We start from the raw sequence: 22801 nt of genomic DNA, 5'->3' as shown, positions 1-22801 counted from the left end.
CTTGGATTGTTGGCATGTGCCTGAACACCCTGCCTCAGCATCAGGCTGGACAGGTACTTTACCAGCACAGAATTTCCAAAGCAAGTAGCCGTTCTGTGTGATGTGTGCATACATATAGCAGTTTGTATTTAATTTTATGTGCATGTGTGTGTGTATGTGTGTGTGTGTGTGTAACAATTTATATTTAATTTTTATGAAACTACTTTTTGCACCAAAGCCAGTAAAAGTATCTTGATCCAGGACTATTATTTTAGACTCTTATTTGCCAGGTACTAGATTAGTACTTTGATTGGAAGGGCATACAAACATTTTCAAACTCAACATGGCAACAATGAACACTTCTGATTTTCTTTTGACAAGTGTGTTTTTACAGACTTTTCTAAGTCATATGAAGGGGCCTTATGCTTTCTCAGCTGCTATTGTCGTTTTCAATCTCAAATAGCTGAAAATACAGCCCAGATTTCTTTTTCTTTTTTGTTTGTTTTTGAGACAGGGTTTCTCTGTGTAGCCCTCGCTGTCCTGGACTCACTTTGTAGACCAGGCTGGCCTTGAACTCACAGAGATCCGCCTGCCTCTGCCTCCCGAGTGCTGGGATTACAAGTGTGTGCCACCATGACCAACTCCAAACATATTGTTAGAAACTCAAATCAGATTGTATTTTGGCCCAAAGATTGTGTCTTCTGGCTAAATCTGGGAGTTTACATCAAATGATCTAAGGAACCAACATGATTTGCAGTCCTGCTTCCTTTTTTTCTTTCCCTGTAATTCATTCTACTGTGGACAACTGTTGCTGGATCCTGCCACACCTTTCCAGCTTCTGTCTTTCGATCTTTTTGTACTTAACTATTTCATTTACACACCTCAAGTCTTTGTTTAGATTTTCTTTGTTAAAATAGGGTCCAACTCCGCATCCCTGGCCTCGAGCTCACAGAGATCCTCCTACTTCAGCCTCTGCTTCCTGAGAGCTGGAATTAAAGGCTTGTGATGTCTTGCCTGGCTCCTTGCTTAGCTCGCCATCCTTCTGTCTGCTGGCCACCTTGTGTAGTTCTGTCTTCTGCACTTCACCCTTCCAGCATTTGCTCCCCAACTTCACTGCCTTAGTTTCCTTCACTGTTAACTTGTAAGAACTACATTTTCTGTCAGTCAAGCACTTAAATTTTTTTTTATGCATCCAAAGGGCCTGGAATAGTGATTAGAACATAAAAACTCAAATATTTTTAGATGAATGAGTGAATAAAATAATCTTATATACTACTTAATAGATGACACACTAACATAAAGTGAAATAAAAGGAAAGGAATTTATAATGATGTCTTAAATGTCTGTGTCCAGATACAGCTGTGTTAGAAGGCACAGTGGAGTACTTAGATCCTTGTCTATAACACCAGTGCAGCAGCAGTAAACACAGATTTCTACACAACTCTTGTCTTTGTTACTTAGATTGGTTGTCACATTGCTGGATGACTTCATTTTTTTCCTAAAAAGTGAATAATTCTTCCTAAATAAAACTTTTGAGTAAAAGAAACTATAATATTCCCTCACTTTAGATGATGATTCTACCCCTGGGAAATTCATTTTTTATTAAAATCATGGAAAACTTTTTTTGTTGTTATATGCAGTAGAAGCGGTACAGGTAATTAGGAGTTCTTCCTAAACTACATGTCAAAAGTCATATGGTTGGGGAACAGTTACATGTGTATAGAATTTCCTATATCAGCAACCTTAGATCCTACCAAACCTCAAAACATCTTAGTGTTGGGGACAACCAAAAATATGTGTTTCCTATTTCTTTATCGTCTTTATGTGAGCAGTTGTTTTGTCAGCTTGCCCAGGTTTATTTTTATTTTTGGTACATATTGCTGTGTGACTTACCATTTCTTTCTTGTTTTGTTTGATGGGTAATTTACACTAAGAGTTCATGTGAAGTAGAGAGTGTACTGATGAAATGAGTATCACTTTGTTGGTTGTGCAGAACGCAGATTGTATAAGATCAGATGTCACAAACAGCATGCATTTGGAGTGTTTTATGGAAAAGACGACATCTTAGAGATGGTGGTAGTGGAGTTGGAAAGAAATGGGTCAAACTAAGATACTTTTGTAAGCTAGAGGCAAAACAACTTCACTAACGAGTTGTCTTTACTGCTTTGTAGTTCAGAGAGATGTAAGTTTGGGAAGTCTTGCCATATTGATGGTAAGGCTGCCTGTGTTGGTAATAGTTAAACAGCCCTGTCATTACACTGAAGTCACTGACGTCACTGTCTATACCTGTCCCCTCTGTAGTGTCAGTCTCAGCTGTAGCTCTGTAGGTGAGTTTGCATTAACCTCCCTTGATCTCTTGACTAGAGCATGGTCAGGGCTCTTAGAACTTTTCCTATTTATCTTAGAAAGGAAAGTTTTGTTAATTTGAAGAGTGAGCTGTCTATAGTAGAACCAGTAAGCCCAGGCTGACTTCTGTGTTTGCCCCGATTTCCACTGATGCCAAATTACCGAAACATTGCTCAAAACTTTTATTTACAAAGCATAGGACATAACGCCAAAACAAATCTAGAGCATTTGTTGTATGTTAGTGTACCTGAATATAATATTTGACTTGGAATTGATTTTTGTGGTTCAGTTACTGAGGTATATTCATCTGTAGACTTTGTTTTGTTTTTTTTTTTTTTAAGATTTATTTATTAAGTATACAGTGTTTTGCCTGCATGTATTTCTGCATGAGGGCACCAGATCTCATCATAGATGGTTGTGAGCCACCATGTGGTTGCTGGATCTTGAACTCAGGACCTTTGGAAGAACAGCCAGTGTCCAGCCCCCCTCCCCATATGTAAACTTTGTTTTGTTTAGCTTTGTTTGTTTTTGTTTTTGAGACAGGGTTTCTTTGTGTAGCCTTGGCTATCCTGGCACTTTGTAGACCAGGCTCACCTTGAACTCACAGAGCTACCTGTTTCTGCCTCCCTGAGTGCTGGGATTATAGGTGTGTGCCACTGTAGGCTCATATGTAGACTTTTTAAAAGGCTCATAAATGTCTTTGGTAGCACCCTATTAGTTTGACTAATAAGATAATTCTTAGAATTGAGTATATCAGTAAAAATAGTGTTTAGCTCTCAAACTGAGGTAGCTTTTTAAGCATATAAAAATGTTAGCAATTCTGAATATACTAAAAGTTGAGTATCCATGACCTGAAAATATAAACTCTGAAATGCTCCCAAATCCAAAACTTTTTTGATGTCTGACATGATGCCACAAGTGAAATTTGCATACCTGCACTTACACGACAAGTCACAGTTAAAGTGGAAGTACACCAAAATTATTATTTGTAAAGTTACTACTCAATGAGATGTATAAAGCAAATATGAGGTATTAATAGATTTTGTGTTTAGGACTGCGCTGCCATCTCCATAATGTATTATTTACACATAAATGCTCAAAAGTCTACCAAAAAGAAAAACCCAAAAAACAAAAAGCCCTGAAACACTTCAGTTGTCAAGTATTTTAAACAAATAATGCTCAACCCATAAGAACTATTCATTTTCAAAGTCCAGTAGGCTAAAAAGCCTCTTAATTATAAGGGTTTAGATTATATCTATTCAGAATTAATCAGAGTTAATCAAGTTCTTGTTTAGTTGGAAAAAATATTTCTATTGCTGTTAAAATATTAGAAAGCAAGTTGTTTTTAAGTTACAAAAGAACCTTTAAATGTCTTGGAAACTAATTATGAAATATCATAGAAAGATAAGTGTTTATAGGAAAAATTATGTCCTATAAATGTTATAGTTGGGAAAATATATAGAAGATTAGAATATGAAATTCTTAAATTTTATTGGCTATCTTTTTTTGGTCATAGTATTTTTTAATTTTAGTTTTTATACCAACAAGCAGAATGTGTTTTTTGTTTGTTTGTACTTTTTAAAATTATAATTAATTCAGATTACATCCCGACTGTTATCCCCTCACTTGTGTCTTCCAAGCAGAATGTATTGATCTTGTAAATTTGATTGTTTAAAATATAGGCATATTTATGTGTTTTCAATATATAGTATGTGATATCATTTTTACTATGATAATTTTGGGCATACCTTTTTACTATATGAATTTTGGGGCGGGTTCATTACTAGTATTGCAAGTTATTTGTCAGGGAGAAACTGAAAATACCATTGCAGCCATTCAGTTTTACTATCTTGTTAATCACTTTATTTAATTTGATTATCAGCTACTTTCCTTTTTTCCTACCATTTTGAAAGGAGAAATTGTTACAGTTTACTAAGTCATGTTTCTTCCTCTTGGCTTTATGCCCTATCTTCTTCCCCACCCCCACCCCCATCTTCTTTATTAGGCTTGACAGCAGTCTCTGTAAGAGAGCAACTTACAGTGTCTTTGGCTCCTAGCACTGCTACCTTAGAACAGGTTTTGATTTGTTCTAGATATAGGATTGTTTGTACTGTTAAAATATTGATTTTTCCTCTTCAGGAAATAAGGACATCTTCTTTTCCCTTACGAGTATCTAATCTTCAAATGAATGGACTTAAAGTTCTGATACTTGATGATGTGCTGATTAATTAAGTGGTCATTATTAAAAAACGCACGGTTTTTCTTACTTAAAATACCTATAAAATATATGTTACTCTTATGTGTTGGTTGTTTTAATAAGATTTACTTCTATGTTATAACAATAGCTTTCTTTTTAAACTGTAGGTACATTTTTGTTTTATTTTTAAAATGGGAGGATAGTTACCAGAATTCTGAATTAGCAGCTTTTCATTGTTGCCTGTTCAGTTTCAGATTGACCCTTGGGACTTGGTATCCCAGTTTTTTTCGCCATTGCTTATGGACTCAGTAAATTTAATATATACAGTCGCAAAGTTAGGGACTTACCACGTGTTGTTCAAATTTCTAGCTAAATTATGAAATATTTCCACTCTTGATGGACAGATAGGCTCTGGTGTTTATTATATCTCTTTCTAACTTGAAGCTGTCATAAGTGTTGACTCATTTCATTGTATATTGGTTTTATACAGATAATCAAGTTTTCACGAGGCACTATGAAGCTTTTGTTGCCTGGACTTTAGTTAGACTCACTAATCATAACTCCCATGATTAGGAACAGATAAATTAGCTAGACGCATTCAGGATGCATTTTGTTTTCATCATCTTGGGATTTTGATAATAGTATTAATCTAGTATTTGTCTTCTTGGAATTTTGGAATTAGTAATTTTACACTTATCAACTATATGTGAAGTGTCTGTCAGTATTCTGTACTAGTCAGTGGATGCCCCATTCATAATTTTATCATCATTTTTTAATGTTTTTTTGTAAATTTTCTGGGTTGGAGAGGTTCACTTATGAGCAAAGCCCCATTCCTTCCATCTTCTCTTTATAAGGACATGCATTAAATCATCATGTTTGTCAGAGGTTTGAATGGAATGCAGTTCTTACCTGGTAGGCACTAGTACACTTGAAATGGTTAACAATTTAACACTTCATCTCTTGATTTCCATTTTGTATTTTCTAGTTTATCTTTATAATTTAACCAGTTTAATCTTTATTTTGAGCTCCTTACTTAGTAATGTCCTCTTTACATTTATACTTAACTCTTCATTAAGGTGTTCTTGGCCACATACTTAGAATTCCTTGCTTTAAATGTAATCCATTTTCTTTTTGAATTCATATCCATATATAAGTATGATGCTTGTTCCAAATGTGCTTGGAGATTTTATTACTAAAATGTGTGTTGGAACTTTTCATCCTAGAGCTTATTAATACTAGCCTTCATTGAGGATCAGTGAACTACTCATAATGTGTGCAGTACCCATAGCTTATTGATGCTTGAAGAATCATTAGTGTCCTTCTTGTTATACTGTGGTAAAGCCAAGGATTATTGAGACACAGAACCTAGGATTAGGAACTTTTTGTACTTGATTCATGTGTAGGAAAGTTGTATCTCAACTGTCTGTTTTTCTGGATGAGAGTTTTAATTCCATTTTAGGATTACTACTTACTGGTTTAGTAGTACACTGTTTCTTTGTATCATACTGTGTATTTTAGGTTTAACTTTTAACATTTTTTTAAGCTTGTACCAAGTGTTATTGACCTGAAAAAGTCTCCTGGGTGTCAGGTGAAAGCTGCTATGGCATTAAAAATCAGTTACAGATTAGCTAATTAATGTATAAACAAAGTGATTCTAACTCCTATTTTTGTGTCTTGGGCATATTTTCTAGAATAGGTAATGTTTATGAAATGTTATGTGGGTATTCTAAAAAAGTTTTTTGTATAGTTAAGGTTTTGTAGCATCCACTATAAAACCTACATGTCACTTATTAGTGGCTGCCAATTTTTAGATGGTTTTATTTAGAGACAGTCATCCAGTTACTCCGTGTTTGTTGTACTATTGAACGGTATTTAACAATCACCTAGAATCTGCCAATTAAGTCCATTGAAATGACCATTTCCCCAGGAGATATTAATCTAATGTATTGAACACAAATATCAAAAGGGCTTGATCTAGATAAAATAATGTGTGGATGGGTGAGCAAATTAGATTTACTTGCCTACCTCAGTGTACAAAGCTCTTCTGTTTGAATGGATTACAATGCGTTATACGGTCTGGTAAAATGGCTTAAAAGATGCTTGTAACCAAGCCTGTCCACCTAAGGTCAGTCCCTGGAACCCCACATGGTGGAAGGAGAGAACTGGCTCCCACACAGTGTTCTCTGATCTCTAACTCATGCCATGGCAAGAAAATGGCTGCAGTTTCTTGTGTGCATGTGTGCGCACACACAAAAATAATATCAAACAATTAAAAATATATGAATGTGCTGGAGAGAGGGCTCAGTGGTGAAGAGCACTAGCAGCTCTTCCACAGCTTTAAACAGTTAGAAATCAAATTTAGTTTCAAATATTACTGTGAAAACTTTAACAGATTTACTTTTGTAACTATCCTTTATGTAGGAAACATTGAAATGTGTTGTGAGGTAAATGTCAACTGATAAATGTGGTTTATAACATCCAAACTTTGAAAATAACTTGGAGTTTTTTTTATCAGCAGTTAACTATTATGACATAACATTTCATGAATGATTTTGATATTTTTCCGAGGATTGTTTAAACTATTTTGTCTGTTTTTAATTGAGAAATTATAAATAAATTTAAAATATAATTAAGAAATAATAAATTTTGTTCCTTTCCTTTCTTTTCTTTTCTTTTTTAGGGTATGAGTATTATAGAACAATTAGATCCTGTATCTTTTAGCAATTATTTGAAGAAATATCATAATACTATATGTGGGAGACATCCCATCGGGGTGTTACTAAATGTGAGTATCCTTAGGAAGCCTGACTTTTTAACACCCAATGCTGTCCTGTTTCAAAATATATAAATGGTTATTATTGTGTACACTGTACATCATTGGCTTTGTTTCCATAGCATCAGTTCCTGGTACCTTTTAACATAATTATGGATTTGTATTATTTTGTTTATTTCAATAAATTATCACTGGAATACAGATCAATAATTTCTATTAGCACAGTTATTTAAAAGAATCTTATCCTCTCTTGACTCAGTCAATTTTGATATGCATTTTTTTTCAGAAGATTGATTTTAGGTTTTGTACATATGTGCAGACATGGACGCATATACACGTGAACGGTTTGCTCACTTTAAGAAATTAAATGGATGCTTTTTGTGATTTACTAATGCAAGATAGATTATGTGTATCTTTTTCTCTTTTAAACAATAATGGTAAAATTTACTTTATTTAAAGAATATTAGAAGCCAGGCATAGTGGCTCACATGCCTTTAATCCCAGCAGAGGCAGGAGGATCTCTGTGACTTCCTGGTCTACAGAGTGAGTTCCAGGACAGCCAGAGCTACATAGAGAAACTCTGACTCAAACAAACAAAAACAAAACAAAAGAAGAATGCCAAGAGCCAAACTTTGGTTTAGTTGGGTTTTAGAAAGCTAAATCACATTTGTTTACCTCCTAATAAATAAACATGAATTTTCTTAAAACATAACACTCTTTAAGAAGAATGAGAAAATGTCTTCTTAGGATGTCTCAGTAGGCTCATTTAATTTATTTGGAAAGGTATAAAAAAAAGAGCAGCCAACAGTCAACCAAAGAGCTTGAACGTCATTTTTTTTTTCAATATGATTTGAAAGTCAATGTATTTTCAGGAATTTTTAAAAATCATCTTGTAGAATAGTTCAGATTGATTGAAGGAAAAGCCTGTTGGGGACCTAAATTAATTTCTGGAACTTATATTAGAGTAAGCTGCACTACTTTCTTAAAGTCTGAATAGAATCAAATAGAGTTCTTTTTATGTGTTTTGTTTTAGTGAATAGAAATTATAAGCCAGTAGACAATAAAAGTACAAATCATAGCATATCTTTTATAACTGTGAGTTAAATATACATTTCACACTCACTCTTGAGTCAGATGAATAAAATCCTTCAGGATATTAAGACAGACGTGGTCAAGATCTAGAGAATAGAGAAAAACATACACTAATTATTAAGTAGGTAGGTTAGGACATACTCTTCAAGAGAATGAAATAATGAAAATTTTCTCTATTTGGTATGAGGCAGCAGACATTTAAGAAAAGGTAATACAAGTTGATTGTCAAATACGCAAAGTTAAGCTCCCAAAATTTAGTTTTCAGTTTTTTATATGATGTCTGTCATAATCAACCTTTTCTCCCCCCCGCAGGCTATCACAGAGCTCCAGAAGAATGGAATGAATATGAGCTTTTCCTTTTTGAATTATGCCCAGTCGAGCCAGTGTAGAAGCTGGCAAGACAGCTCAGTGAGTTATGCAGCTGGAGCGCTTACGGTCCACTGAAACTCCGATCCTCAGGGACGCCACTGCACAGACTCGTACTCTGTCCAGGGTCCAGCCTAGCCTTTACCAAGATGTTGGTTCTGGTGTAGGGGGGATTCTGAAACCTCAGACTAATAGAATTCTCTTCTTCTTTTCTAGTAGGTGTAGTCCTTCTTAATTTCAACTCATTTAAAAAAATGCTTTATAGTTTGGGGCAGTGGATGGAAGGCTGGAATCAAAATATTTGTCCAATTGGCACACAGTGACTTGTAAAGCATTTAGCGTAACTGAAATTTGCACTCTTTGCAGACTCATGCACATATATTCCGCTTTCAGAATAGTTTTGCAAATTGTACACAGACAAGGGGTGGAAGCGTTTTAATAAAAGAAATCGCATTTATAAATGATCTGTATTAGAATATAAGAACTCTCCAGTTACAGCCGATTAACTACCCATGTTGTACAACAGATACCTTCTATTTTAGTTGCTAATAAAGGGCTACACAACTCAAAATAGTCTGATTTAAACTTATTGCTTTGTGGTTTAAATGGAAATTGTTTTTTATTAATTCCATCTCAGAATTTTTGTTAAAATGGTAAGCCTCAGCTCCTATGTAAGAATGTTAGAATGTATTTTATTTTTAAATTTATGTGATTTTTTTAAATCACAGAAATTATAGTCATATCATTTTAAAGTTAACTTTCTAAATTATAGTCATTGCCTTTTTATGTATGACATAGCCTCATGTCATTATTATTATTATAGTAGAATATAAATTCAAGGATGCTTTAATAACAAATAGATTTAGTCCTTTACTTCAATTACTCTGATAGTCTGCAAATGAAGAAACATTGAAGAGTGTCATTAGTGTGTTTCTAGTCATTGCAGACCATACACCACTATGTTTTATTTTGTTTTGTTTTGTTTTGTTTTTTACTGCTTTAAGCAATTTAACTCCTTTACTTGAATTTTTAGCAAGAAATCATTAACAATAATAGTAACAAGGCCTATTGGACTACATATAGTCCTGCAAAGAAAAATTTTTTTGTGGGGGGAGCATGATTTTTGGTGCGGCTCTTCCAACTAAAATAATGGTATGGTGTTGTATCTCGTCATCATAGATTTATTCTAGTCATTTTGGCAAAAAAGTGTAACCCATTCAGCCATCGTGCATGTTCTCCATTGTACCTGTCTTAACGTGACACTGGGCGTCGCTGTCACCCTGGAGAGTGTCTGTGTCTTCAGGGTGATACCCAAATAGCACAATTTTTAGATGCCTTGCACCAATTTTCTTTGGAGATTTGCATTTCTTGTTTATTAAGTATCAATTTTCTATATTCAAGAATGAGAGAAAATAATACCTTTTAGATTCAAATTACCTACTTATACATGTAGGAATTACACTCTTATACATCAGTGATTTATTTTCCATTACTTAGATATGCCTTTGAGTACTATAAATACTTATTCCTTGTTTAATACACATTATAAGAATTTCTGAATTGACAATGGTGAATTTTTAAGATAATTTTTCTGAGTATAAAATTTGAAAATACTGAAGAGTCACAAGAAAAAACAATTACCTACAATCTCACTACTCAGAGATAACACTGTTAAATGTTTTTCTGTATTTACTTTTAGTCCTTGTGCTGTTTATGAGTGTGTATGTGTTTGTGTGCGTGCAATAACAGAGCCGAGGTTACAGTGCTCATACAGTTGCGTTACGCCCTGTTATCCTAAGTACCTACTACCTGTGTCTCTGAAAACAAGGTTTTAAAACTGGCTGCCTAATATGTTATACTATAGGAAAACAGTCAGCTCTCTCTTTGGATGTTAGGGTGTTTGTAATCTCCCACATTTTTATAATGAGATGGACGTTCTATGTAAAATTTGAACTCTATATTAGACCCATTCTCTAGGATATAATCATGAAAATGAAATAAATGGTTTACATGATAAAAAATTTCTTGTAAGCCCTTTAGAATATGCCAAATTACATTTCCAATAGATTTTACCAAATTAGCAGCACCCCTTATCAGCATCATATTTTCTAATTTTTGACAGATTATTAAATAATTGGTTTCTTTTTTTTAAAGAATTGCTTTCTAATTAATCATGTCTTTATGTAAATTTAGGATGGTTTTTAAAGAACAACATAAAAGAGATGTCTAGTACTAGGTATGTTTTATACTGCACATTTTTTGTTCATTTGCTTTAAGATATGGTTTGTCCGTGTAGACCATACTGACCTGGAACTTTGTGTAGCCCTAGGTGGCCTCAAACTCATGAATGACCCTCCTGCCTCGGCCTCCCAGGTGCTGGGATTGCAGGCATGCAATACTGTGCCTAGTTTGTGCTGCTCTTTTAAAAACAGAATAGTCTAATATCAGTTTGTCCTTTCTTAGAATATGAACAAATGTTTTATTAAAAATTAGCTGTTTTGGAGTAGAAACTGTTGTAATCTGGTAGTGGTCTTCGGTTCCAGTCCCATCTGTCCCTGCCACTAACTAATTCTCTGAGCTGCTGTTCTCCATCTTGTTTTGAAGCTTCCTCATCTGAACAGTGTGAGATGACTTCTAAGCACTTTTTAGTTTCAGACTACTGGTTTTGCCACTTGAGTTTTTAATAGATTTTGGTGTCACATGTTAACTTGGTATATGAATGATTTAGATATTTTTATTTCAACTCTACCTATGAAAACAAAAGTGAAAACTTTGTTATTTCAGAGAAAGCGGAAATTAGTTTACTTTATTAAATGAAGGTAACATCTAAATTATTGGACTTAGCCTTCCTATTTTAAGTGCCTTTAAAAGTTTTGTATTTCAAATATAAAATGTGAAAGAAATGATCATGTAGTTGTATAATACAGTTTCTTTGTTAAAAGCTTTTGGATTATTTTCAGCAATCTTTTATTTACCTTAGATGGCACAATAAAAGCAGATTCCTGGAGTCCCTACTCTCCCACTAGTCAGTCCTTAAGAAATGTTATTCTAGAGATAAGTGAGCAGGTAAGTGAGCAGCACGCTGTCCTGGGAGCGAGACAGTCCCGTGCCTGTGTTTGCATATTACAGTGTGGGTGTTATTTCCTGAGCTCTAGCTAATGGCAATGACTATCATTGTCATAGTTTGCTTTGTAAGCATGTAGTTCATTCTCCTCGAATAGGGGTTGGGCAAACATTTTCTGTGAGGGACCAGATAATTATTTTGGACTTTTATATGCCACAATGGTCTCTAATCTGAACTCTTCTTCTTTGCCATTGTAATAAAAAAGCAGCCATAGACAACATGTAACCAAACAAATGTGTATATGTTTAATAAAAATTTAATTTATACTAAGATGGAATGCTGGAATTGGCCTGCAGACCATAATTTAACCTTCCTTATTCTAGGTGGTATAATTCATTTGTAGTTCAAAATTGGCTAATAATAATTTAGCAATCGTTTGCAACAGGTAGTTGTACATTTCTGCCATGTGCGCCTTCTTTTCATTTGATGCACTTTCAGTGGCTGGATTTCTTACTGAATGTTCACAAAGGTAAGTGGGAAGTGTAGGGAAAATTAGGAAATCTTGGAGATTAATGTCAAAGCACCTTGTATCTGCTGAGTGAAGCTCATTGTGGGTTTTCTTCTTTTTCTTTCTTTTTTTTTTCTTTAATCAGCAGTGAAAATAATGAGTTGTTTGCCTTGCTTTATAACGAAGGCTGTCCCCAACCTCTTCTGTGTTGGGATGCCAGGTATGCGTCACCAGGCCTGTCACAGTGAATGGTTCTGCATGAGTACTTCAGGACACTAGACAGAGAGGTTAAACGACTGTTGACTCTGAATTTTTGCCATGTAAAGACTTGAAAATGTACCTTTTTCTGTTACTCTCATTTTGTTGAAAGAGGGACCTCTAGTAAACTCAGAATAAAGGAGAGAGGGCTTTTCCTTCCTTCCTTCCTTTTTCTTTCTTTCTCTTTCTTTTCTTTTTTTGAGACAGGGTTTCTCTGTATAAGTGCCCTGGTTGTCTTGGAGTTTGCTTTGTAGACCAGGCTGGCCTCAAAGCCATCTGCCTCTATCTTCTGAATGCTGAGATTAAAGTATCTGCCACCTCCATCCAGCTGTAAAATGTATCCAAATAACTGTAGGTGTACTGCCATTTTGGCATTGGGAATCACAGAATAGCTCGTCAAGTGGTACTGTCAGCCCTATAGACCTAGGCATTTTCAAAATGTTTATAGTACAGTTGCCAAAATAACTGCTGTCATTAGAAACCATACTGAGGAGCCTTAGTAAGCTACATACATGCTGCTGTTTAGACTGGAAATTTTACATCATTGCACTAAATCTGAAAATCTACACAGTAAGAGTAACAGAGAGGCCTGTGTGTGGCATGATGTGGTGGAAGGAGTGGGTAGCATTTATTTTTTGAAGGGAGTATTTTTGAGACTGCCACTGAAGGAGGATAGAAGTGTTCCATAAACCTTCTCCCAGCCCCCCTTTAATCCCAACACATGGTGAGTAGATGCAACCAGATCTCTGAACTAGAAGCCAGTTTGATGTATGTGGCAAGTTCCTGCCAGGGCAATGTAGTGAGCCTATCTTCAAAAAGAAGAAGCATAAGTTTCTGGTCCACATTAAATGTGATAATGTGAATTTTTCTGATGATGAAAATTGGCTCTATTCTTATCACTGGAAAATAAACAAAAACTAGTAATTCTGAAAGTAGCAATGATACCAACTGAAAATGTTTTATGAATAATTGTGTGTTTCTAGATACACTTCAGGGACAAAAGCCAGTGGAATTAGTATATTTAAATGGAACTTTGTTTGTGTGAAGTGTTACTTTCAAAATAAAAGTTTAAACAACATTAACTTTTAATGGATTATGAATTGTTAAAATAATGCTTAGAACCTTAGACTCATTCTTTAAATGTAAAGATGTTAATACAAGGCAAATTTCTACTAGTTCCTAGTTAAAATTGAAGGATTTTTTTTGGTTTGTTTGTTTTTTAAGTGGCTTCTTTCTCAAACAGGCACTTCTTTAGGAAAGTGTACTGAACTTAGGTTGCTCTTTTATATTTACCAATGTCAAAGTATTAGGGGAACTCGCAGCAGTGGACAGATAAAATGTCAAGTCATTTTTCTATTATGGCCAGCATATACCTGTAAGTAGGATCACACTGCATGGCATATTATCTTCAAAGACCGTCCTGTTTTATAAATGCTCCCCCAGCAATGCAGGTACCTGAGACCTTGGTCTCCTTAGAGTTGCCGTGGGTGAATTCTGTTTGTGTAGCCTTATTCTTGAGTTCTTCATGCTGTGTGATGAGGTTCAGTGCTTCCATTACCATTTGCTCCAGGGTTCAGTGGTGATTGTAGACTGGTTTATATCTAGAGTCTATTGTGTTTCTATTTTCCTTTTTTTCCCAGAGCTGCTCCTCCTTTTAATTTTAATCCACAGTTTTGGCTGTTACCTTATAAAATGGGGGGGGGGGCGATTAAAACTAGATCTTGAAAGCTATAATATAGTGAAATTAAGGGTTGTTTTGTTAATGTTACTTTGAAGTGTACATTTTTTAATGCAAAGTTTAGTTTGTAACTTTATTTGATATGATCATGTGTATTACCCTCTTATCCCAAATAGTGAAACCAAAGAGCACATAAATGCCATTATTAGGAAGCAGCTGATACCAACTATATTCAATCATGTAAGCAGGATCTGAGTTGTGATCTTTAAATCTGCCAACATAAAATTCTGAAAAATACTCAAAATTTACTGATATTCTGAGTTCCTAAACTCAATATGATGTATGTTCAAGTAATAAAAACTAACACACAATGAAAGCAAAGTAGAATATGTTGACTGAATTTTGTGTAAAATTAAGTACTTAAAAACTGTAAATCAGTTTTAATAAAGGTATTTTAAACTTAATTTTTATAAATGGAATTCTTTTTGAGAATTTTTTATTTGAAATTTATTTGGATATAGGACAAAATAGACATTCAGTTGGTGTTTGTTCAATTTTAGTGAACTGAAATTTAAAGAATGGAGATGAAAAGAATAAATGTTTCCTGCAGTCAGGGTTGGTATAACCCTTTTTATTATTATTTTTTATTTTTTACATATACATTTATATTATTACACAGATATACATTAAACTACCTACAGCAAGAAGAACCATGAAACAATCAGAAATTATATAAATTTTAAATTCTTAGTGTTCTGGCTACTTGTGTGTGGCATCCTTGAAGAAGACATCTTTCCTATCGTGATGTATCTGTTATAAACCTTTTAATTGGAAGCTTTTTACCATTTTTTGGTTTTAACTGTGGAACTCAAGCTTCTTACTAAAAAGAGGGTAGAATTTATCTTGTTTTGCTTTTAAGCAGTATCCCGTAGTGTTTGTCTTTATCTCATGGTGCCAGGAAAACTTTGTAAGTTAATTAAAATGGCTTTGGCTGCATGGCCGGTGCCACCAGGTGAGTCTGCAGTGGACGGACACTTTGGAGTAGTAGGAGCACTGGGTTGGAATCCATTTCAGCTTTGGTTTCCTGGAGCAAATCACTAGAGGATGAATGTTCTTCCCACACACAGCTAGGACAAGAATTTAGGTCTGGTTCTTTAGTTCTGTACACTTTGAGTACTATACTGTATTCCACATTTTGTTTTTAGTACTGGCTATTTGTTAGAAGCTATCGAATTTAGAAAGTAAGGGGTTTTGTAGATTCAATGAAAATCATTTATAGAAATCCTCTTAGTTTATAAAAGTAGATTTCTTTTTGTGGGCTCAAATACCTTAACTGCATACGCACGCATGTGCACGCTCGCGCGCACACACACACACTCTCTCTCTTATTGGGGGATTATTTTACAATTCTGCTCTAGTGCTTACAACAGTGCCACTTTTGTTTTGTTTTTTTCAAGACAGGGTTTCTCTGTGTAGCCCTGGCTGTTCTGTACTCACTTTGTGGACCAGGCTGGCCTCGAACTCACAGTGAGCTGCCTGCCTCTGCCTCTCAGAGTGGTGGGAGGCAATGCCACTTTTTTCCCCCCAATATGATGACAGGAGTGTATGAGTCTTGCCGGTGGTGAGTTTTGATGGCAGATGCCTAACTCTTAACCATTGTAGTCCTTCCTAACTGTTCTGCAAATACTTGTGACTCTGCGTTGGAATTTCTGAGCTACATCCACAGCATCTTAAAGGTGCTGGGAAAATAATGCCTGGGTAGCAGCTCTTAGCCAGAGGCAGATGGGAATTGGTGGGTGATAATTCCACCAGTCTTTCCATTTTTCAGGATGGTCTAGAAGTATGCTGCATACTGCCTTGTAGAGTTCCTAGAAAAGAACTGGCCCTCATTGTTCATAGCAAGAAACTTTTAAGTGCAGAAACAAACACAAATTTTTATTTTTCCCCCATGACACTTCCATTCCTTTATGGACATTTACTAAGATTACAGACCCAAATAAGCCTCTTATCTTTGAATCCTTATTTCTGAGTCTTATTTTTATCAGACTTACTTGAAATATTCGTATTATATATGGAATATTTTAAAAAGAAAATTATATTGGACAGAAGTCTAGAACACCACCTTAATTGGTTTGTCTCACAATCATATGTTCAATTTAATTTTTTGGTTTTATTTTATAATGAGAAAGACTCAAATTTAGAACTCAAAAATAAAAGATCTTTCTACTTGTGCTTTTTAAAAAGGTATTTTGTGGTTATATAAATGTGGACAAAGTGGATTATTTGGTAGAAATTGAAATAGAACAAGATACTCAGTACAGTCACATTCAGATAGTATGTGACAGTTGGATCTAGGTTTCTCGTCTTCCACTGATGTGTATAGCCAGGGCCCAGGCCTTGCCTTGTGCAGCATTGACCGTGGTGGTCTAACGCCTAAACAGTTTTACAAAGGCTGTTCTGTGGTCTGAGCTAGAATGAGCCTTTCTATGGGCTTATTAAAGATAAGGAAACAAGGAGTTTTAGACGTTTGGTAAGCTATACCTTTAACTTAGGTTATTTAAAGGGCTGTAGAGATGACCTAGAGGAATAGAGACCTGGCTGCTCTCGTAGAGGACCTCGCTCAGTTCCCAGCATCAGTGTGGCAACTCACAGCTGTCTGTAACTCTAGCTCCAGGGACCCAGCGCCCTCTTCTGGCCTCTGTGGACACTAGGCATGCCTGTGGGCGAAATACAGATGTGCAGGCAAAAAAGTAATAAAGTAAAAGTAAATCTTAAAAAAATTTTTTTAAGTTTAAAAAGAAAGGGGTACTGAGTCAATTCTGAATTTTGTATGTACTACTCCACCTGTGTTCTGTTTCTGCCTTTGCCTGTTGCATTGCTTACAGCTTTTTGATAGCATATTTAAGGAAATTAGAATGCTGATTTTTATAATGACTGAAAGAATATGTAAAAAGTTTATATTCATATTTGGTATATAGTTAACAATCTTGACTACATAAAATTTATTATATATATCATATAAACTATAGTTATTTTGTTTTACAGTTAGGACATAGATGACATTTAAGTTAATATTTAGTTTCATTTATAGAACCATCCTGATGAGTATGAACACAAATTTAACCATGAGAACACTGAAAAATATTTTAAAGTTGGTTTTCTTGGTATATTAGAGCTGTTGTATATCCATCTGTCAGTCTCTCATCAGAAATACCAGAAAATACTGAATAGATGCTGTTAATTTGTCCTCTGGCCCTTTGAGATTCTGTCATGTACTTTTGAATATATGACAGGACATTTCTTTTTAAAAAAAGATTTATTTATTATTTATACAGTGTTCTGTCCTCATGTGTGCTGCACACTAGAAGAGGACATCAGATCACATTATAGATGGCTAGGTAATACAGTGTAGGAGAAAACAGTTGAGTTTTAGAGGAAAAAAAGCCCCTTTTCCCCTGGGACATGTCAGGTTTAAAAAAAAAAAACCCTCACACCCACTCTTCAGAATCCCTTATTGACACATTAGAATAAGCCTATAATTTGGTAAAGTTATTGCTTCTTTATACATAAACTTGTGTTAGTAGGAAAAAACAGCTTGTTGCTTTTCAGACATATTATCCAAAAACTACTTTATTTATTACAAAATTCATAATGTTTGAAAAAATCCATTGTTTTATGCCACATTTCTTTTATTCCTCTATTTTTGGGCCCCTCAGTTGATACCACAATTTAGCATTTGTGTATAGTGCTACAATAAACATTGACATGAAACTGTCTTTGTGATATGTGCATTGAGAGTACTTTGGGTACCCCTGGAAGTGGCATAGCTGGATCATACAGTAGATATATTTTTATTTTCTTAAGAATTTACTGATTTCTATAATGGCTGGACTACTTTACATTACACCAGGCACCATGTGAGGATTTATCCCCATCCTTTTGTTGTTTGTTTGTTTCCTTTCTGTGGTTTGTTTTTCTTGTTGTTTTGTTTTGGGCCTTTTCAGGCAGCTTCTTGCTACCTAGCCCTGACTGGCCTGGAGGTTGCTATGTAGAGCAGGTTGATTATAGGCATGGACCCCACTCCAGCTTCTGGCCATTCCTGTGTGATTGCCATTAGGACAGCTGAAGTAGAATCTCAGTGCAGCTTTAATTTTTATCTCTCTGCCAGCTGGCAATGTTCATTGCTCATTTATGTGAGAATTCTTTTGGTTTCAGAAGCATTCCCCATTTTTTTCTCCCTTCTTCCTTCCTTTTGAGGTAAGCTGGCCTCAGATTTTCAGAGATCTGCCTACCTCTGCCTCCTGAGTGCAGGCTTTAAAGGTATGCACCACCATGCCTGCTCAGTAGCCTATTTCTTATGTGCGTGTGTTTGTGCATGGTTACAAGGTTGTGTGTGTGTGTGTGTGTGTGTGTGTGTGTGCGCGTGCGCGTGTGCGTGTGTGCGTGTGCATGTACAGGTGGGGAGCAGTGACCTTGTGTCATTTTTCAGGTGTTGTTTATCTTGTTTTGTTTTGTTTTCTGTTTGAGACAGAGTCTCTCACTGGGCTGGAACCTGTCAGCTAAGCTAGGCTGGCCACTGGGCCCTTAGGGATTTGCATCTCTGCCTCCCTTTGTCCTGGCCTTTGAAAGTGTGGCTTCTGAAGATCCAGCTCAAGTCCTGCTTGCAAAACAACTGCTTTGCCAATTGAGTTATCTCCCTCACCCTCATAACCGTTTACTGATTGGGTTGATATTTTTGTTGTTTGTTTGTGAGTTCTTTGTATATTCTAACCATTACTTCTTTGTCAAGTGTATAGGCAGCCAAGATGATCTTCTGTTCTGTGTGTAATGTCTCTTTGTCAGTTAACTGTTTCCTTTACTGTGCAGAAGCTTTTTGGTGTCATGAGACCCTATTTGTTGTTTTTCATTATTTGCTGAGTAACTGCAGTCATCCTATTGAGGAGCTTCTTGCTTGTGTTTACATTTCTGAGTGTTCCCTCATTGGCCTCAGAGTTTCCAGTCTTACGTGGGGATCCTGGAGATATAACAGTCTCATTTCATTCTACCTTCTGATGCCCATTGTTAAAGATACTGTCTTTTCTCCAGTGTGTATTTTTAGCATCTTTGTAAAAGCTCAGGTGGCTGTAGTTGCACAGGTTATATGTTCTGGGTCTTCTATTTTAGTCCATCGATTATGTATGTCTTTGTGCAGCTACCATGTTGATATGTTACTGTGGCTTTGGAGCATACGTGAAGTGAGGTGTGATGACTATTTCACATCAGGATGATCATTTTTACATAGGATTATTGACTCTCTGGGAACTTTTGTATTTTAGTGTGTGTGTCTTCCTATTTCTGTCAGTGGCATTGTAGTTTTGATGGAAACTGAATCTATAAATTGTTTCGGTAGTGTAGTTATTTTCACAGTAGTTCTTCCAACCTGTGAACATGGGTGGTTTTTTTCATCTTTGAGTTTATCCTTTGGTTTCTTCCTTCAGTGTTTTAAGGTTTTCATTGTAGATTATTTTTCTTCCTTAGGTTTATTTCAAAGTAGTTTTTGCTTTGTTTTGAGGCAATAATAAATAATGTTTGCAGATTTTTCTTTTTAAAAAGATTTATTTATTTATTTATTTATTTATTTATTTATTTATTTATTTATTATGTATACAAAGTTCTGCCTGCACACCAGAAGAGGGCACCAGATCTTATTATAGATGGTTGCTGGGAGTTGAACTCAGGACCTTTGGAAGAGCAGACAGTGCTCTTAACCTCTGAGCCATCTCTCTAGCCGCGTTTGCAGATTTCTTAATGTTTGTTTGTTTTGTATATAAGAAGACTAGTGATTAACAAACACGAAAAATTTAAATTATATTATTTTTAGTTAATTTATTCAGATTACAACGCAGTTGTTATCACATTACTTGTATCATCCCTCCCTCCTGCTTTCACCCTATTCCCCTCCCCTAGGTCTATGACCGAGGGGACCTCCTCCCCCACTTTATGGTCATAGCCTATCAAGTCTCAGTTGCCTGCTTATTCTTTCTTTGAGTGCCACCAGGGCTCCCCATCAAGGGGAGGTCATCAAATACAAACACGAAATTTTAACTAAGCCTTCATATTACTGAAGACTGACATTTGAACCACTTGTTAGTACTAAAATAATTGAGACTGAAATCTAAGTAAGTCATTGTATGTGAGGTTTGTACCTGCATCTAAAGGACAGTATTTGCTTCAATGTAATTGAGGTATTTATATGATAGGTAGGTTTCTCCCTCTTTCTTTCTTTCTTTCTTTCTTTCTTTCTTTCTTTCTTTCTTTCTTCTTTCTTTCTTTCTTCTGTATCCCACTCTGCAAACCCACACTGGCCTCAAATATGTGGTATTCTGCCTTGGCTTCCCCTTGCTAGAGTTACTACTGTGTGCTGAAATGCCCAGATACAATTTTTTTTTAATTTTCAAAATGTGTGCTATTTTTAAGTACATGCTTAATATTTTCAGTTATAGAAATTAAGATAAATATGTAGTATTTAAGCCACTATTAGTTTCTTACTTGAAAGACATTTTGCTTGGTTTAGTGTATAGCTTATATATAGTAAAAGTATATTTCATTTAACTTTTTAACTGAAGAGTCAGCTATACAGAGAAAGATGGTTTAGACGAATACATCTTAACAAAATGTACAGTATTTGCAGTACCTCGAGGTAACAGAAAGCTTATCTTTTTTAAATTGGTAATTCTTTCCCTGCTCCCCAACGTCTGCCTTGTTCTTCCTCACTTCCTCCTTTGTCCTTGCTGTGCTCCCATTTTTTAATTGCTGTCTTGCCGTGTCTGCAGGTTCAGATTGTTGAGCTTTGAAAGTCAAGGGGTTTTGTTTCTTTTTAACAGAGAGTTTTAGTCTTTCTGCCTAAGATGAACTGTACTATAATGAAATATTTTTATTTTCCCCATGGCTGGGCTTACAACAGTGACTAGTGGGGGAAAAGGAACCACCAAGTTGTATACTCATTTGCCGGGTCAGCTTAAGAATACCCTCAACAAGAAGAGAATAGAAACAGAGAAGTTTTTTTTGTTTGTTTGTTTATTTGTGTTTTGTTTTGTTTTAAACAGGATCAATTAAATTATGTATCCTTAGGAAAATAACTGTGTAGTGATTTTAGATTTAATACAGTAAAAATACCTAGATGGATATATGTCTTAGTGCCTCTCTTAAGTTAATTGACAATGGGCGCCACATTACTTAATAACATTTAAAGTTTCTTTTTGCATAAATAACACTATATAAAGATATGAGCAGTGAGCTTTTTACCATTCTCCTCTCTGTTGTCTTTTCCCCTTGGATAAGAAAGACACTGGAAACAACAGCAGCAGTCTGCTTTTATGATTTTGAAGAGGCTGCTTGAGGAAGCTGCATCCTCGCTTGTAAAGCTAGCTCTAAGTCTGATTTCTGAGAGTGAGTAACTCACTCGTTTGGTGTCCTTGGTGATTTACTAGCGTGGACACGGCAGCCCAGAAGATCAGATGCCCCACACATGGCTTTCCCCGGACAGTTTTCCCTGTAGGAGAGATCTAGCGTGCTTGGTGCTCTCCTTTCCCTTTGCCCTCGCACTCTTGTTTCTGTTTCCCCCTTTTCTTTGAAATACAGCGAAGAGAGAAACTCAAGTATGCATGTGAATTTCATGCTCTTGGTACTCATGGATTCAGTTCTTTAGCAGAGCAGCCCTGTCATCGATCATTGCAGTACACGCTCACCTGTGTATGCGTCACTGTCACTTTAAATAGACCAGTCCAACAGAGTACTGGATCTAAAAATGCGATGGAGTCAAGAAATTGTGTGGTTGCTTATCTTTTGTTGGTTTGTTCTGACTTTTCAAGACAGGGTTTTTCTGTGTATCCCTGGGTGTCCTGGAACTCACTCTGTAGATCAGGCTGGCCTTGAACTCAGTTCCTCCTGACTCTGCCTCCCAAGGAAATAATGCTTTTTTGTTTTGTTTTAACCTACTGGGTTTTATTCTTTACAGTAAATCATGTTTTAATGTTTTGTAAAAAATTTCTTAAATAATATTTTTGTAGAAATGTTTATAAACATGTAACTATGTTGTATGCTTCTACAATTACTAATAAAATTATTTTAAAAGTGTGTTTTTGAATGAGATTGCTTTGTGTGTGCTATGACAAGTTTTGCAAATTTTGCAAGCCTAAAATAGTATTTCTATCTGGATTTCTTTTATCACAGATACAACCTCCATTTTGTTTCTGTCTTTCAACTGTGACTTCTTGTTCTTTAAAGAAAAGTGTCTTTATATAAATGTTATTTTTGGATATATTATGTCCTTCAACTGGCTGACAAGGGTATTTGTTAAATCACTGTGGAACTGATGACCAGTTGGTTTTCTCTGCCTGTGATGTAATAGCACTGGTTTTAAATCAGTTCTTAAAAAGAGAATTCCTTTGCAAAGGAACTTTGCTTACCCCCATCCATCCAATGAGCTAATCACCCAGCAGTTTATGTACACTGGGATAATGACCATGCAAATCAGAGTTTTGCAAGGTGTCCCTTCATAG

The 22801-nt window shown here is 35.5% G+C and overlaps 1 protein-coding gene and 1 long non-coding RNA gene across 3 annotated transcripts in view; one reads left to right on the top strand and one right to left on the bottom strand.

Annotated features, from left to right (window-relative positions):
* The window catches only part of MEMO1 (mediator of cell motility 1), a 91772-nt gene extending 82448 nt beyond the window's left edge, over positions 1 to 9324 (top strand). For both annotated transcript variants that reach the window (XM_084793812.1, XM_084793813.1), the window contains 2 exons: positions 7203 to 7307; positions 8700 to 9324. In XM_084793812.1, coding sequence (XP_084649938.1) covers positions 7203 to 7307; positions 8700 to 8831 — 237 coding nt within the window. In that variant the 3' untranslated portion in view covers positions 8832 to 9324. The remainder of the gene's footprint in view (positions 1 to 7202; positions 7308 to 8699) is intronic.
* A 3467-nt stretch (positions 9325 to 12791) lies between these two features.
* LOC311604223 lies at positions 12792 to 18643 on the bottom strand. The gene is made up of 2 exons (XR_014781402.1): positions 18296 to 18643; positions 12792 to 18257 (listed from the first exon to the last, which is right to left on the bottom strand). It is a non-coding gene; the product is annotated as an uncharacterized lncRNA (long non-coding RNA).
* Between the last annotated feature and the right edge of the window lie 4158 nt (positions 18644 to 22801).

Source organism: Acomys minous (genome assembly GCF_964271855.1).
Source record: "Acomys minous genome assembly, chromosome: 8".
NCBI lineage: Eukaryota > Metazoa > Chordata > Mammalia > Rodentia > Muridae > Acomys > Acomys minous.
This window is presented reverse-complemented; position numbering and strand designations above follow the sequence as displayed.